This window comes from Heliangelus exortis, chromosome 1 (assembly GCF_036169615.1).
Source record: "Heliangelus exortis chromosome 1, bHelExo1.hap1, whole genome shotgun sequence".
NCBI lineage: Eukaryota > Metazoa > Chordata > Aves > Apodiformes > Trochilidae > Heliangelus > Heliangelus exortis.
In genome coordinates, this window is record NC_092422.1 from 155,192,964 (window position 1) to 155,209,762 (window position 16,799).

The 16,799-nt window shown below is 41.9% G+C and overlaps 1 protein-coding gene and 1 long non-coding RNA gene across 4 annotated transcripts in view; one reads left to right on the forward strand and one right to left on the reverse strand.

Annotated features, from left to right (window-relative positions):
- The window catches only part of RASSF8 (Ras association domain family member 8), an 88,134-nt gene extending 79,146 nt beyond the window's left edge, over positions 1–8,988 (forward strand). For 2 of the 3 annotated variants that reach the window (XM_071733177.1, XM_071733178.1), the window contains exons 5-6: positions 2,531–2,675; positions 3,828–8,135. In XM_071733177.1, coding sequence (XP_071589278.1) covers positions 2,531–2,675; positions 3,828–3,949 — 267 coding nt within the window. In that variant the 3' untranslated portion in view covers positions 3,950–8,135. Of the gene's footprint in view, positions 1–2,530; positions 2,676–3,827; positions 8,136–8,596 lie in introns of those variants that run through there. The other variant, XM_071733179.1, reaches the window with a different exon arrangement.
- Positions 7,177–16,712, reverse strand: LOC139791209 (uncharacterized). The gene is made up of 2 exons (XR_011723825.1): positions 14,138–16,712; positions 7,177–9,250 (listed from the first exon to the last, which is right to left on the reverse strand). It is a non-coding gene; the product is annotated as an uncharacterized lncRNA (long non-coding RNA).
- Positions 16,713–16,799: the final 87 nt, after the last annotated feature.

Consider the following 16,799-nt stretch of genomic DNA (forward strand, 5'->3'; position numbering starts at 1 on the left):
AAAGAAAGCGCAAGAAAGTTTCCACTGTAAATTTGGGTAAAAAGAAGAAAGTGTTGCTTTCATTTTCAGATTTTGTTCTGAAGAGCAGACAGTTTTCATTTCACCTGTGTGTATTTTACTTATTCAAATAATCGGTAAAGAAAAGCTGTAGTTGGTTCTTTGTCTCAAGATAAACTAACAGATCTTTTAGTGTTTATGTTCCCAGCCATTCAGAAGCCTGAGCTGCTGCAGGATTAGTGCTGAGTGCCACCTTTCTTTTATTTACCTGCTGACTCAGTTCCTTTCATCAGTTGCTTTCTTTCATCAGTTAGAGCTTTGGTTTACAACCATTCCCTGACTACCTGGTGAGCTCCGAGGAATCACTTAAAGTGGATCTTCACCATGCAATGGTCCTTGACAGAGAAATACCAGAATAATGCCAGCTCAGAGAGAGGCTGAGGGCAGTGTGGCACAGCCATGGCAATGCATCTGAAGGGGACCAGTGAGGTGCTGCTGTGCTAGTGGGTCTGGGCTTCTATACACCACAGACAAATAATGTCTCCTATATGAATAATATCACATTCAGGGCTAGAAGGGGATTATTGTGCTGCTGCCTGCTATAGGGGACCAGAGTGCACTCTGCCTAACTAACACCTTTAAAAGAACTCGTCTTTAAATATTTTCAGTGTTAATTTTCAGGGGACTTTGTACCATCATAGCTAAAAAATTATGATGAGGCTAAACTTCTGATCATTGCCAGATTTGTTTGCCACCGAACTAGATTAACAAGAACAGTCCAAAAGCAGCACCTGGATAGATGGATGAGGAACTAAAATAACTTTTAGCTTGCAGGGCTCTTGTTTTAAAGAATACCGTATTCATTTCCCTGTCTGACTCGGTGGTATTCAGGGATTTATTTTCTCTACACCTCAGGTGTTTGTGACACATATTAAAAGAAAACCCAGTGTCTGGTTCCTTGCTAAAGTTAATTATATCACTTGGAACTTGATAGAGCACGAAAGAATAATTATAAATAGAAAACCAGCTGCTAGCTGGATGGGGTGAAAGAAAGATTGTGGCTCCTGGGATTTTAATGTGCCACACAAGATAGGACTGAGGCATCACATATCAGTTTGGGTTGTGATTCCTGCTGTATTCCTGGGATTCACGGTCTTATGTTTCACAGCCCTGCAGTTGCAGCAAGGTAAATCTGCTGTGAACTTGTAAAGGGATTTTGCATCCTTACCCCTGAGCACCTGGCACCATATGAGTATAAGCTGTTTTTACTAAATGAGGAGGGAAAAAAAATAAAATGTAGTATTTTCATCCAAGGCAAAATGGATGAAAACTTCAAGAAGTTTTGGACATATTTTTCTCTCCTAAGTTTCCAGACCCACTATGCTTAAGGATTTCTGCTTAAAAAGAGATTATCAGCTCTTCTTCATTTATGTTACCTACGCTCAGTACCACTCAGTAAGGCTGTAATAGAATTTTAAAATCTCACTTTATTTTTTTCATAGGCTAAGGTTTCATTTTCTTGGATTCACATCTTCCAAGCTTGTTCTAAACCTAAAGATGCACTAACCTTAAAGTCCAGGAGAAAATAAACTCAGCTCTGTGTTACGCAGTTTTGGAGGGAAGAAATAGAGATGTTTGGGTTTTTTTTGCACACTGAAAGTTAAATGTTAATATTCATAGAACTGATGATTTGAAACCAGAAAAGGAAATTCCAGAACAGGAATGCTGGCTCACTAGATTTCAAGTGATAAGAACAGGAAGATGACATTTTTAGTAGCATCTGAGAAATACTTTTAATTTGCCCTACCTCTTCTCTTTCATTCCTTTTCTCTAGCCACCTCAATAATAATACTTTCCAGCAGTATGTGGCTATCTTCAAGTAAGGATCAGCTACAACACTCTGCTCTCCCTGTTTCTAGAAAGATTTTAAATGCAAAGAAACCAAAACCAACAACAACAACAAAAAAACCCAACCAATCAAAAAACAAAACAAAGCAAAACCAGAAAACTAAAATCCTCCCCTTCTTCAGGTGAAAGACCTCACTAAAGTTTCACAATTCCGAAGAGTTAGTGAACTTGCCAGAATTTGGCCTCATTGTACAAAACACAATACACTTGCAGAGTGAGAGAGTTCTGTCCATAAAAACTTACACTCTAAACAGAAAAATCAAGGAACAAGATGAAAATGGAGTTACTCTCCTTTTAGGAAGAGAAGAATTTAATGATCTGTCCAGGTCATGTGGATACTTTCAACCGAGCTAAGATTTGCTGCTATACCAATTCTCAGACCGTATGAGAGATTTGCTAGTCATCTAAAAAGCAGTGTAATCAAACCAGTGGTAATAAGTTATAGTGAACGTTGATTTCCTTTCTAAATTATGAGAGTAAAATACCTTCAGCTCTTCAATCAATTTTTGAATTTAAAGGTTGGAGGCTTTCTCTTGAAAAGGAGAAGCATTATTTGCCTACTTGAGTCTCGAAATGCCGCCTTGTGCATGCTGCTGCTCAGCAGATGTTTTCTCTTTCCTGACAGGACAGGGAACAAGAATTGGAGCAGCTGACAAAGGAGCTGCGACAAGTCAATCTCCAACAGTTCATCCAGCAAACAGGAACAAAGGTCACGGTGCTGCCTGCAGACCCTGTTGAGGTGGAGGCCCCACATGTGGAGCTTGACAGAGGTGCAGCACTCAGAATGCTTTTGGTGGGCGGCACTCGGGGCGGTGATGTGTTTACCTGCTGTGTTATTTCTAGCACTCGTAGGTCAAATGAGTGTTCTGCAAGTGAAGGAAGGAGCAAAATATTAAGAAAGCACACTGTCAAATATTTCTTTTCATTCCAAGAGGTTAGCAAGTTATAAATGAAGAGCAGTATGTAAATAACTTACTGCTGTCCCGCTGTGCCTCGTCATGTTTGTCCCATCAGTAACCCATTAGGCTGGTAGCTTTCAAGTGTGGCCACCAGGGCTGCAAGTATGTAAGCTGGCACGCAGTGTGACTGCATGTCTGACATTGCTGTTCATCTGGGCTCCTCCTCTTCTGAGGAGATGTTTTGTCAAGTAGAAAAAGGAATGTGTCTGGATCTCGAGACATCCCAGACGGCAGCCACATGGGAACAGGAGCTAATCCAGCCTGGCTTCCAGCCATCCAGAAGTTGTGCACAGATGGCTGTTATGGCATATGCAGACGGACTTTGCCCCTCGTGTGAGCGATGCATTCTAGACATGCCCACATCAGAATTTAGAGTTTCCTGGGCAGAAGCTCAGTAGCACTTTGAATGCACATCACAGCCGTGGCACGAGCAGAAACTGCTTTGCTGTGGCTCAGCTTTTGCCGTGCTTTGCCGAGGACCTGCTTACAAGTGGTCTGTTTCTCAGCATTCTCCCTGGCAGGTTCTGATCCTTCTCTCAGAAGACTTTCTAACATTTCTAGGCACTGGGAAAACTGAGAGGTGAGGACAGAAGAAAAGACCACTAGGCCTTAAATGTCACCACTTGTACAAAGTTTCTCTTTTAAGTGGCCAGGAAGCTGAACCTTTGAATTACGTATAGGTACAAGCTCTTGCTGCACATTACTAGTAAATATGTTGTATGTATCCATGTGCATATTCCCTGTGGGAAAGTATTTACAGTGGGTAGGTACATCTTTCTGTTTTGAAATGAGTAGGAGGTGGTGTGCACCTCAGATCTCATCACTTCCTACTAAGGCATTTGCATTTTTTGTTACATGCAGTATTACGTTTTCTTCTACACTAAGGCTGTAAGCAGGAGGAAGGGTGTCCTACAGACTTTCTCCCTGACGATGACTTTTCTCACTGCCCTTTTTCTTGTGCAGAGCCAACATTTCAGTCTGGGTCTCTGAAGCGCCCTGGCTCATCGAGGCAACTCCCCAGTAACCTTCGGATTCTACAGAACCCCCTGTCATCTGGTTTTAACCCAGAGGGCATTTATGTATGACAGTACATACCTCTTCTGGAGAGGACCTGGCAAGGTACCCTGGACAGAATACACTTTTGGTTTACTCTGCCAATGGCGAATGGAAGAAGGTTTCTTTGTTTTGTTTTTGTTTAGCCACCATATTATTTTTTCTTCTTCCTCCAACACACCACTTGGAGCCATACCCTGTGCACTGATGCTAAGGAGACAGAGTAACTGTCTCAGTTCATAACTGGCAAGGATGAACTTGCTGGCAACACAGCTAGAGTGCAAAAACCTTTATTTGTTTTTGCCACTTCAGAAGTGTTTGGGAAAGTATTGTTCCATGTATAGGCATAAATAAAAGACTGAGGGTGAAGGAAACCATGTATGCAACTTATCTGAGGTTTAATTTATTCCCTTTAAACAATGGACGTGTGAATGTTGACCTTTTATATTTTTATTTTTAACTTGTGAACAGTTACATATGGCTGTGTGTCAGTCTGATAAGGTGGCTTTAATTTGCATGTACAACCACCCACCGTTTGATCAAGTACAACAGCTCACAATGCAGAGTTCTGTGGAGTGCTGAACCATTAAAATGGTTTCTCACCACTAACTTGGTTAATTTCTGTTGTGGGTCATTATGTCATGTTCCATCCATTGCTACCTTTTAAGGCTTGAAAAGTGAGCTTGTGAGATTTACTTGCTGTTGAATCTGCCTTGAATGAAGCACCTAGTGTTCAAAAGATTTATGGAATTTAAACCTTGGCTTGGTAAAAGTATTTCCAGTATATGATTGAGGATGCACTAGTTAGATGATATTTTATTATATAGAATGTATATTTGAAATATTTTGCCACATTGTATATGCCTTTTGAGAAATGAACAATGTAAGAAGTTGTCTTCATGTATCTTACCCAGTGTAGGAGGCTTTCACTGTGTGTGATTTTATACTTTGTTTTTTCCACTAGCCATTACAGTGTTCTTGTTTTGCAGTAAATCTTGCTGTTGGAGGAGGGAAAAACCACACAAAACAAATGAGCATCCTCTTCCAGCCTCCCAGAATTTGCTCAAGTTTTGTGGAAGAAACGGGGCAGAGTGCCACGAAGTCAATAGCAGAGCTTGTACTGAGTTGAGTGGGCCCAGGATTCCATTCCAGGTTCCCAGTGTTAAATGGTGGAGCCTTAGGAGCTTTGGAAGATGTGTTGCTTCTCAGTCACTTACAGAATGTAAAGCTTACAGACAGGAAATTCACATGCTTGGTAGCAACTTTAGGAAAAATGTGGAAAGATTACATTATCATATCTTGATGTCACTCTAAAGCAAATTAAGGTTTGGACAAAATGGTTTCCATGCATAAAGTAAGACACTACCAAGTAGTAGGTTAGATACAGGCTTTGGAATTAAGCAGATATCAAGTTTGTAGATGAAGTGGCTGGCATCAGTGTGACTGATATGTACATGCTAGGGAGGAGGCTGGCCTCATGGGAGAGACAGAGAAGGGATGCATTTGGATTTCCTGGTCTAACAGCAGCTCCTACTGTCACCCCCACTCTGGAGATCCCCGTGACATGAGGGGGGTCACTGTGCTTTCACTGCAATGTTGAATGCCTGGACTTCACTCGCTGGCAAAATGACAGAACTCCTGATGTCTTTGGTCAGGATTTTACCACTGGTAGGAAAGCTTTTTGCCATAGAAAATATTTAGGAATTCTTAACTCCTAGCATCCTCTTGTGTTGATTTACTGATGTGCAGATAAATGTTAATTTAAGTTTCCTTTTTTCAAAAAGGAGTTCCCTGACAAATGGAAGTTTTATAAGACATAGTACAAGATGAAGGACTCTTGAGTGTTTAATGCATTTTTTTCCCTTTATACTTATTAATGGCATCATATATTCTTAAAATGCTGCTGTATTTAGACTAACAGCAACAGATAAGGCTGTGAATATATAAAGGACCTTTCCAAATGGATTCAGAATTTTTACTGTTTAACTTATCGGGTCTTTTTTTTTTTTTTTTTTTTTTTTTCTGCCTTGTGAGCAAACTGGAAAATTAGATGTTCTTACCTGAGGAATCTTTGCAGTGCTCACAGATTTTACTGTGTTAGTTTATCACAATTCTGTGCTCATGTTTACTGTGCCCATAACTTTGTATTAAAAAAAAGGAAAAAAAAAAAGAAAAAAAAAGAGAATGTATATATATATATATATATATATATTAAAAAAGTGTAAAATATACATAATTTGGGGACAATATCTGTCCATGGTACTTGAGCATATGAGCATATATGCCTTACATTCTGGGTTGAATTTACAGAAATAAAACAGCTCTCTCCAGTGGATATCTTGCATCTTCAGCACCTCTTAATGTTAGAGAACTGAGGCACTCAGCACCTTGCAAAGTCTGGCCCAAATTATGCTGCATTGGGATGGGGGGAAACAAGAGGAAAAGCCTGTTGCAAATTCAGTCTTGTACTGAGATGAAGGGCAGATCAGCATACTTACCCAACTAATGTTTTGTCATACTCAGTGACTGGTCCAGCTCCCACAGATGTCAGTTTGAGCTGAATTGGGCTCTTGAATCATAAAAACCACTCTCTTTCTCAGCCAGGTTATTCTTTAAGATGGAAGGAGGAGAAACAGGATTAAAAGGAAGGGGAAGAGCAGCTTTGGAGGGCTTGAGTTATGACTTTGTAATAGATTTGAGGAAGGAATTTGCCATTTAAGTTAAAAAATATCATCTGCTGATTTCAGCAGCTGTTTGACAGAAGGGCCAGCCTGGAGCTGGTTCAGGAGTGGCCACTGCATCATCACTGCCTGGCCCCTCCTTGTCAGGGCATTTATGTATTTCAAGGTGATCGGGAAAACATTTACAGCTTCAGCCTCTGTTGTTGTGAAGGAGAGGCTTTGGTAGCCAAACCTGTCATTTGTGAGACACTGACAAATTCCCCTGCCCCCACCATACTCCTCTTGCTTATTGAATTTCACCCAGGCTAAAGTTCTGTAGCATTTTCACCCTCTCTGTAAATAAACCAAAAGGAAATGGCATGCTCTTGCATTAAATGTGAATTGAACAGTATATTACAGTTTTAAAAATTCCTCACCTTATGGCATTAAGAAATTTGCTTCTGATCAACTGTAGAACCTCACTGTTTCTTTACAAATATAAAAAATAAATTTTTCAGAAATGTTTGAAACCTTATGGGGCATTAGCAGAAAAGAAGCAACACATACTAATTTTAACAAGTGCCAGCATGATAAAAATGTTTCTTCTTTTTTTTTTTTTTTTTTTTTTTGCTTGTGTTGAATACACAAGCATTATTTTCCAGTGCACAGGGAATTTATATGGAGAACTTCTATAATTTATTACTAATGGAAATTAACTGTGTTACCTCTCTCATCCATGAGGATACAGTTTATTTTTGCTGGTGATGCTATGTTGTGAAGGGAAAAGGGGTGGGTGGTGTGTTGACCATTTGAAAAGCCAGTAGGTTAAGGCTAAGATAAGATAATGCTGAATGCCCAAGCAACAGAGAAACCCAAGCCCCACTCTGAAAAGTGAGCTAGGAACCTGCCTCCTGTTATCTTTCAGTGGGACGTTGGTTCCCAAGTGCCTGAATTGCTTCTGGAAATGGTATTTTAGCTTTGAGATCGCTTTTCTAAAACCTAGCAAGTTGGAAAGAAGTTCTTGAAGAGTACTACTGCTAGCTTTTAGCATTATGCAAACATGCTTTCATTGTGAGGTAAGAGGGAAAAGATCCTGTAGTGAAATAAAATCTCCTCTTGGGGCAATAATTGCCTTGGTTTTGACATGAAGAGCATTGCATTATTTTAGTGAACTGGGGTCATATGAGTATGAGCAAAAAACCCGAGCTTGTAATTTTTAGTGGCTTATCTTGAAGCATATAAATTCCTGATGTGCATTAACTTGAGTGAATTGGGCCTTAATGATCCATGTAAATAACAAAACTGTATTCAGATATTTTTTCCAGAAAATAGTCTCTATTGGTCTGTACTGTATTAAAATAAATGTCAAAGTGTTACTTTTATATTATACTTTTTTTTTTTTTAAGAACATTGAAACATGCATGTTTATTCTATTTGCTACAGTATTTTAATGTTTTGGATGAAGGCCATCGGTTGTATGGATATGACAAAACAATCATTCTGTCTATTTATTCAGTATTGCTGCTTAAAGTTTTCAAAATAAAGCTTTCAATGCCAATATAGTGACTGATTGAAAGCTTTTCTAGCTCTCCAGATATTTTTTCCTCTATCCCCAGATGTTTATAGAAAACAAAGTAAGTGAAACTTGGTATATAAACTGTTATATCAGCAAAGAATTATTGCAATAATATTGCAGGGAAGGGATGGGGGTAAGTGTGTGTAGTATATACATAAATTTATGCATGCAGTGAATTTGTTGAGGTCTCAAGTAAAACAGAGTGCTGAAGAATGTTCTAATCCTTTGTGGTCTTGCAAGCAACTTACACATGCTATCACTTACTGGTTAGTGTTTCATACCAGTGTGCAGTGCTTGTGAGGGGCAGAACAAGCAGAGGTGGTCACAAAGGATCAACTCGGAGCCCTCTGAACCAACGGAGATTTGAGCACATTCTTGAGTATTCCACAGATGTGTTTCTGAATTGGGCCTAAAAGCATGTTCTGATGCAAAAATCTTTTCAGTTGCAGCAAGGATGCTTTGTTTCAAGCAGAGCTGGACCCTCTGAACATTTGAGTAGTTCTGAGATGGAGCAAGTGTGCCTGCCCTATTTGTAAAGGGTATCAAAATGCAGAGAACGTTCACCCTCATGATCACCCCATGATGAAACTACTAACTAGGGTTTCTGACTGGAAGACTTGAGTTGCTGATGCTTTAACCTAGAGAAACAATGCAAACTAACTGTGAAAACACGAGTGAGCATTTTATTACTGCTCTGCTTCAATGCAAGATGAAAATCTGTATTATATGTAACTATATTTTTTGTCATTTAAAAAGCTTATATTTTTTATTATTCTCATGAATGGTTGACAAAAGATATTGAATATGCTCCCATACAATAAATTCCCCTCTGAAACTTTGGGTCTTAACAGTTTTCATGGTTTGCTGGAATTGCATTGTACATCTCACACACATCTTGTGATACAACTTTTGGAACTCTGTCCAAGAACACTCAGCCTGAAGGCAGGCCAGGCTAACACTTGGTGCCTCTAGAACAACACTTTCAGAAATAGCCACGTGTTGAGCATTAAGGCACAATGAATGTTCCTAAATGACAGCTGGAGGTGTGGGACAATCAATTGGTTGGTGTGGGGCCACTATGTGATACAGCACAGGAACTGTAAGAGAACGGAGTAACTTGTTTTCAGCTGGGAAACTGTCACTAAGGTTAATATTAAACCTGAAAAAATAGAATTGGTCAGTGACTGAGAGGAAGTGTAGCTTAAAACAAAGAGGCGAGATTTGTTTGTAGATGATCAGAGAGAGGAACAGAATCTTCACACAACAAATACAAGGTACACAGATGCTTAAGGAAGCACGGAGGTGCTAAGCTTTGAACAAGGAACTGGTTACTTCTTGTTCTGACGACCAGAGGTCCTGTGAAGATGGCTTGAGATCATGTGTTAATCAAGGCAGGGAACTTGCTACAGCTGGGGACTTGTGATTTAAACCATCTAAATGCAGTTCTTAGTCTAATAGCCCCCAAAATGGCTTTTCCTAAGCCAGCTGGAGCCCAGTCTTGTTAGATGTGAGGAGAAATGAGCTATCAGTAGTAGCAGTGTTGACTGGCAGTATAACAAAGAATGTCATGAGCTTTGCTGCAGCCCTAGCATGCGATACTCATATTGGCAGGACCATGTCAGTTGTAGGGGACCTCTGCTCCTGGGAGCTTCCCTTTCTTCCTCCTGTGCAAGTCAGCTGGCTGAGTTTCATGGTAACTGAGGTTTCCCAGCATGCTTAGTAGAGCCAGGGGTACAACTAATGGTTCTGATCTTTTCCTTTGCCTTTCAAAAACAAAGTGGTGTATTTGTGCCTGACTGCTGCAGCACTAACTAGCTCAGGGTAACTGGGCAACTAATGAGTTGCAAAACTAGACCAGATCTATGGTCCGTTTCATTCAGAAGCTCTGCTGAGTTGTACTGCCTGTCACATCCTTGTCAGGTAGGTGGTATTTCTTTATAATCCCATTTTTTAATGATTGTTTCAACTAAGTTGACTTTTGTCTGAAGTAGGGCACAATGAGCAATGGTCCTCATTATTGCCTTTCTTGAAAATGATAGATTTTCTACCTTTGGTATTGTAGCTACTGTTAATGAAATATTTTCTAGGTCAGCCACTGCTTCATCATTAATTTTTTCCAAGTGGGTATGCAGTGTACTTTTTTTCCATCCTTTGCAGCAAGTTCCTTGTCTGTATCAATTTCTAAAACAGGAGCTGCTGTCCATTAAGTGACTTTAAAAGAGCCTCTTTGGCATGTGCTAGTGCAACAGGGAACTTGATGCAAAGGGAGATGATAATGTAATGGAGCAGCCTCACCATTTGTCTCATCATCTCAGACACTGCCAGTGTCCTCATGCCACTTCCAGTGAGTCTGTTTGTGCCTCATCTATGTCATACAGCCAGCTCTGGGGTTCCTGTCCTGTGAAGGTGTATTTGCTCTGCCCTGATTCCTGGCTAAGACATGTATCTGTCTCTCATGCAAACTGAAGTTTGATTTATAGAGGGGCTTTTCTGATCTAACTCCCTGGATATGGAGAGGCTGTAGGGACCTCTGCAGTCTCTGGCAGAGTGAGTGTCATCACAGGATCAGCACACTTTTTTGTTCAGTCATCTAGAAGGTGATGGAGGTGAAATACGGCTACAGCAGAATGGAGTTTTCAGCTGCAAGAGCTGACAGCTGGGTGTTAATCTCCCATATCTGCTTTGGGGCACACAGGTTCAGTGTATGAGAATTTGATTTCAGTTTCCAGTCCTCTGAATCACAGGTATATCACAGAGGAGCAGAATTAGGAAAATAACATGAAGTCCAGTCAACAGGACAGATTCCAGGGCAGTAACACACATTTGGCCTGCAAATTATAAGCTATGTCCTGCAACCCTGTCTCATAATGTAATTACTTTATTAATAACCTTTGTGTTGGCTTGTTCCCCAATAGCTTTTGTATATACTGTTCCTGCAAAATACAGAATTATGCTGCTGTTTTCTGTCTTTTTTGCACGTGCTATTTTGCACTTATTGTTTCAGCTACACCTTTGTCTTGCTTTACCTTTCTACAGAAGGAGGAAAGCAGTAAAGTAATTGGAAGTGATAAAATACAATATAAAATATCTAATATTCAAGCTTGGGTCAAGGTGGAGGGAAGAAATTTTTTATATTGTTTCTTTTTAAGGAGCAAAAGTTTGTAGAATATTCAGAAGAGCTCCAGCTGGGCTTATGAAAAGTCCACTTAAAAAAACCCAAACAACTATCCACTGAAACACAAATGAGTGCAAATAATTACCTGCCTATGTATATTTTTCTGGTTAAAACCAAAAGGGGGCTGGGAGGAGAGAGGAAGACAATATTTGCCTTGAAGTCCTATTCACTACCCTGTGATGGAAAGTGAAAGGAATCATCCAGCTTTAGAACCAGTGACATGGTATTACAGGGTACCCATCAGTATTGTTGCTAAAATAAAAATCAGGCCAGCCTTTAAATGGGGAATAACTGGAATTTATCATTGCCTATGAAGCTTCTCATAAATTACTACCTGTAATTTAGCTGCAATAGCATGTCCCTTTTATCAGGTGTACCAAACTGCTTTTTATTGTTATGTGCCCAGAAAAGATGATTTGACTTCAGCAGTCACAATCAGCCTGAGATGATCTTTTATCAGTGAGGTAGAACTGGCTCCTCTAGAAAGCTGAAGAGAAACCTGAGAAGAGGAGCCAAGCTTGAACTACCCTTTGTTGCTACAAAGTTGCATTAACTGTTCTCTTGACCTAGCAAATCTGCATCATGGTTACCAAGACTATGACCTGGATTCTCCATTGTCACGTAGCTTGTCTCATGTACAAAACCAGCATGGCTGAGACAGTGACACGGTTTAATGAGAAAGGTAACGGTGTCTATTACCTGTACAGCTGGTGTGAAAGGTCACGCTAATATGCAGGGCACCAGATAAACCTGCCCCTTCTTTAGTACCAGCACTGCAATTACAACAGGGTCTACACGAGAGGGCAGCAATACATCCCGGCACGCCTGGAGCAGTGTAGCCACGCAGCTAATTGAAAAGCAGGTTTTCTAAGCATATATAGCATGATAGAGAATCATGTAAAATATGCAACATTCCGTCTTTAAATATGTTCTGTCAGGAAGGACACAATAATACTTAAAAAGGATCATAACGTGCATAGCTGATGCATAAATGATGCAATTCCTGCACTCTGACAGGAAGTTTCTGAAACCTGTACAGATGTGGGTTGAAACACTCAATTTTAGAGATTATCCCATGTCTGTCCTGTTTGCCTGTGCCTGGGAAGCTCTTGTTTCATTTCCCAGCTCTGTCACAAAGTTCCTGTGTGTGACCTTGGGCAAGCTACTATAAATCCTTCTGGATTGGAGTTCCCCAGCTGTAAGCTTGAGATAATACTGCTTCATCCCTTTTGACTTTGTCTATATATACTGCAAGCCCTGTGGGGAAGAGCATCTCGTTTCCTATTTGTTTGGCAAATAGTGCTTAGCACAATGTGGTCCTGATCTTGGCTGTACCATCTAGATACTACAGTGAGGTATATTTTTATGTTCTACCAAGAGGATGACAAGAAGTCACTCTTAGTTAGCTTTACCTTACAATAAGAGCAAGAAGCAGGCATGCTGAGGGAAGCTGGGGTTTTCTGAAGGTGAATTCTTGCTTAGCTTTAAATGGATTTCTTTTACTAAGGAGGTAAAAAGGAAAGGCAAGTAAAGAAATAAAACCTTCTCATTTCAACTTTAATTCAACTCTATTCTTCTTGTAAAGTGATGCTCTTACTAGAGGTAGCTTAAATCCTTTCACAACTGCTACCCAGGAGTGTGTTATGCCTAATAGATAGCAGTGATTGAGCAGGCTGAGATTTGCTCAGTGGTCCTAAATGTTCCAGCATTTCCACAAGTATCATGTCTTCTAACAATGTACATGCAACTCATAATCCACCCTGACAGGATGCCATTTCATGGCTCGGTGTAGTTACCTAAGTGCCCTTTGGTATTAGGGGCTGAAGAGAGCACGCAAGAGTTAGAATTGTAGGAGGGTGTCTTTTTTTGGTTGTTTCCCAATTCTGTAATGTTTTCTCCATGTACCAAATAAATTTCTTTAACTAACGAATACTTACTCTGCGACCTGTGGAAAATAAACACCTTTCAGCATGTCTTAGCAGAGACTCAGCCCTACTGCTTAGTTCTCAGATTAAAGATCTTTTCATGATGTTTCCATTTGAGCCCATTTAGATAATAGTGCAGCTGCTGGTATTTAACAAGGCACTGAATAATCAGTCCCATAGCATCTTGTATCATGTCCTGCTCAAGAAAGTTCCTACCACTACCTTTGTCCATGGTCATCTAAAGGAAGCACCTGCTTCTAGGAAGACATCTCTCCTTTGGTAAGAAAAATGGACTTGGCCTGCCCCAGGTGTGCCATCACACTTTACCTGCAGTTTTACCTAGCTTGTGGTTCTGGTAACAGGGATAGATCAAAAGAAAAAAAAGGGTTCCTGTGCTCAGCTGTGCAGCTGAGTCCAACAGTAGTTCTGAACTGCCCTTCTGTTCCAGCCAGAAGCTTGAGACTCTCCTGTCAAAGGGGCAGGTGTGCATCTTGAAGGTACCATCACCTGGATTCATTGGGAACTACTGGGGAAAGGGAAGAGATGCCCTCTTTACAGGTTTGTGCAAGTGCAAATGATTTAACACATGAGGGAAAATGCTAGGGTAGCCCTAAACTACCAGTAGGCCATTCCAGACCAAGCAGCTTTGTTCCTGGAGAAGGTGCAGATGATCTCCAAGGAGAACAAAAGACAGGGATATGCAGTACCTTCTCACTGACTGACAGGCAACTGGGCTGCCCTCCTGTCCCTTTGAATGCATTGCCTTGGGGTTGCTAAACTCAAGCAACTCCATGACATTACTGTGCACTTTTCAAAAGTTATTGCAGATGTAGCAAGTTGGTAATCACATACTCTCAAAGTTCTTTTTAAATAACTGTACTTACCTCGTAATATACAACACTGGAATTGGTCCCATGACCAGCTGTGTCAGGCATTTTGCAAAAACACTGTTTTGCAGACAGACAGGTGTACCTTTGCTTTCCTGTTTCTCTGCTCTGTAGAACACACTGCAATACAAACATACAGCTTCTCTCTGTTGTGCCAAGGAGCCAGCACACACGCAGCCTGGGTACACACAATCACATTTTTCTTTACAGATAGCTGGGGAGTGCCCATGAGGATTATCTAATGTTGGCAGCTTGCTAGGCCATTGTAGCTCCTCTCAGCTGTCAGGAGATGCTGGAGGATCAGGCAGCCTTAGTTCTGCCCCTTGCCCACACAGATTCTCATGCTCCTCAGTTACCTTGGTAGTACCTATAATGCACAGTTCTTGCTGATGCTACACACCTTTTCTAGTTTTTAAGCAGTCTGATATTAAACAGTATTTTCCTACTCACGTTGATGCATACTCCTCTACAGATGCCTCTTTCCTGGCTTCACTTGAGAAACTGAAGTCCTGATTGTAGTGTATTCAGCATGACAGACCCAGCAAACTGTACGTCAAAGGCAGAGCATCTGTAAGAGTTGGCAGTGCTGGGAAAAACAAACCAACTTCGTGTTTGTGCCTTCAGTCTCACAGCATCTTCTCTCTAGAACAACAGAGGGCACCGCTCTTCACACAAAAAGCTGCAGCTGGAAGAGGTGCAGCCCTGCCTTTAAATACCAGTTTAGTGACTGGAAAATTTCTTTCTCAGTAGGTGATTGGGACTGAACATTTTACCTCCACAGAAGCCCAGCTTTGCATCTCTTGCTCCCTGTGGGAAGGTCCTGGCCAAAGGCTGTACAAAGAGATGCAGGTGCTGTCTGTCTTATAGATCTTGTCCTGGTTTGCACAGGATAATTAACAGTCACATACTGATAAATAACTCTAGCCTGTTGATTAGGGTCTTCACTTGGGGGGAAAAGGAAACCAAAGTGCCATTTGCTACCCCAGATACATTGCAGGTTGGTTGGTTTGTTTGTTTTCTCATTAGGTCTGTCATGTAAAATGCATAAACACGCTGGAAAGCAGGGCTGGAATCTAGGTTCCTCTTCTGATCTAGGATTACCTTATCGTTCTATGCTGTCCAACAGGTGCCTACAAATGAAGCAAATCTAGTTCAGCTGTTGAAAAACACACTGATTTGTGCATCTAACCTCTGTGAAAGGCTTTAGGACTGACATCCGAGTAGAGGGCAGTGATAATCATCTGAAGCCCAGAGCAAGCAGGTGGTACAGATGTGTCCTATTAACTGGTTTGTAAGGCTCTCTTCTGCTCCTGCTGGCTGTGGCGAGTTCAGGTCCCACACAGATGACTGCAGCGTGGCTGCTGCATCCAGACTGTGTCATGTAAGCAGCAGCAGGATGGGATGATGCAGCTGCCACGACTGAGGGTGCTCTGGGCCTTTTGGCTGCAGTAAGAAACAGATAAGCAAGAGCTGCTGAGGGTGGTTGTCAGTTCCTTGCCCTGGCCCAGCACCAACCCATGGTGGAGCAGGAGGGACTGTAGGATACTACTCACGATCCTCCAACCTTGGGGTCTCTGAGGAATGTCTCAGAGAAACATGTGTGGGGGGACTGGGTGCATAACAGGGAGGGTAAGGAAGGACTGCCAGCTCTTAAATAAATAAAAAGTTTACGTATATAATGTGTAGCAGATTCTGCTAGGGAGTTAAGCACTCCTAGTGATAAAGTCCTTTTGTGAAGCTTCAAAAAGGCTGGAGTGCTTAAAAGCAGGTCTGGTTTTCCAGTGGTACCAGCTGTGCTAATAAAAAAAAAGCCTTGCCCTCCCCTAACAGACCATGCTTCCCTTAGACCCACAGACTTTCACAGTAACATCACTATTTGACCAGAATCAAAGTGAAAAAATAGCCTCCACTAAAGATTGTTCCCTGATCCTGGTCTATTAGCCCTCCAGCTTATGCTGGATCTTTGTTATTTTCTGTACAAGAAAGCAGAATTAGCCCATACCTGCAAATAATGCATTGTTTGCTCCAAAACCTCTCGAGCAAACCTCTTGAATTTCAGGACTCAGGATCCAAATTGCTTTAAACCTCAAATGCTGGACCCGGGCACTGCTAAAACTTGTCATCTCCCCTAATCTGCAGACATTGCTGGCCTTATTAGCTCTACAGATACAGTCCATAGGCCTCAAGTGCAACTTCACTGCACTTACATGGTACCTTCGGGGGAGTGCTTGAAGGCTCAAACGCAAATTTAGTTACCTCACAAGCCCATCAAGCCCACGAGTCTACCAACACCTGGCTGATGCGTGCAACGCCGTTTGCCTGACAAGTGAAGCCGTCCCCGCCCCGAGTGGGCCCTGAACCCGCGGACTTTTCCCCACCACGACGGCCCGCACCAGTAACCAGCTCCTCTCGCCCCGGAGACAGCGGAGGCCGGAGAGCCAGCAGCCTTTGTCAGCCGAGGAGACACTCGGCCCGCGGCGCAGTCCCTCGGCTGGGCAGGGGGAAGCGAGGCGACCGAAGCCCGGCCAAGGCGGCCGCCGTTTCTCAGCTAAGGCCCTTACTCTCCGCCACGGGCCGGGGGTACCGGGCACCCCCCCAACCCAGCCCGGTTCGGCGGCTCCGTGAGGAGCAGGAGGAGCGCGCGCTGCGCAACGACCAA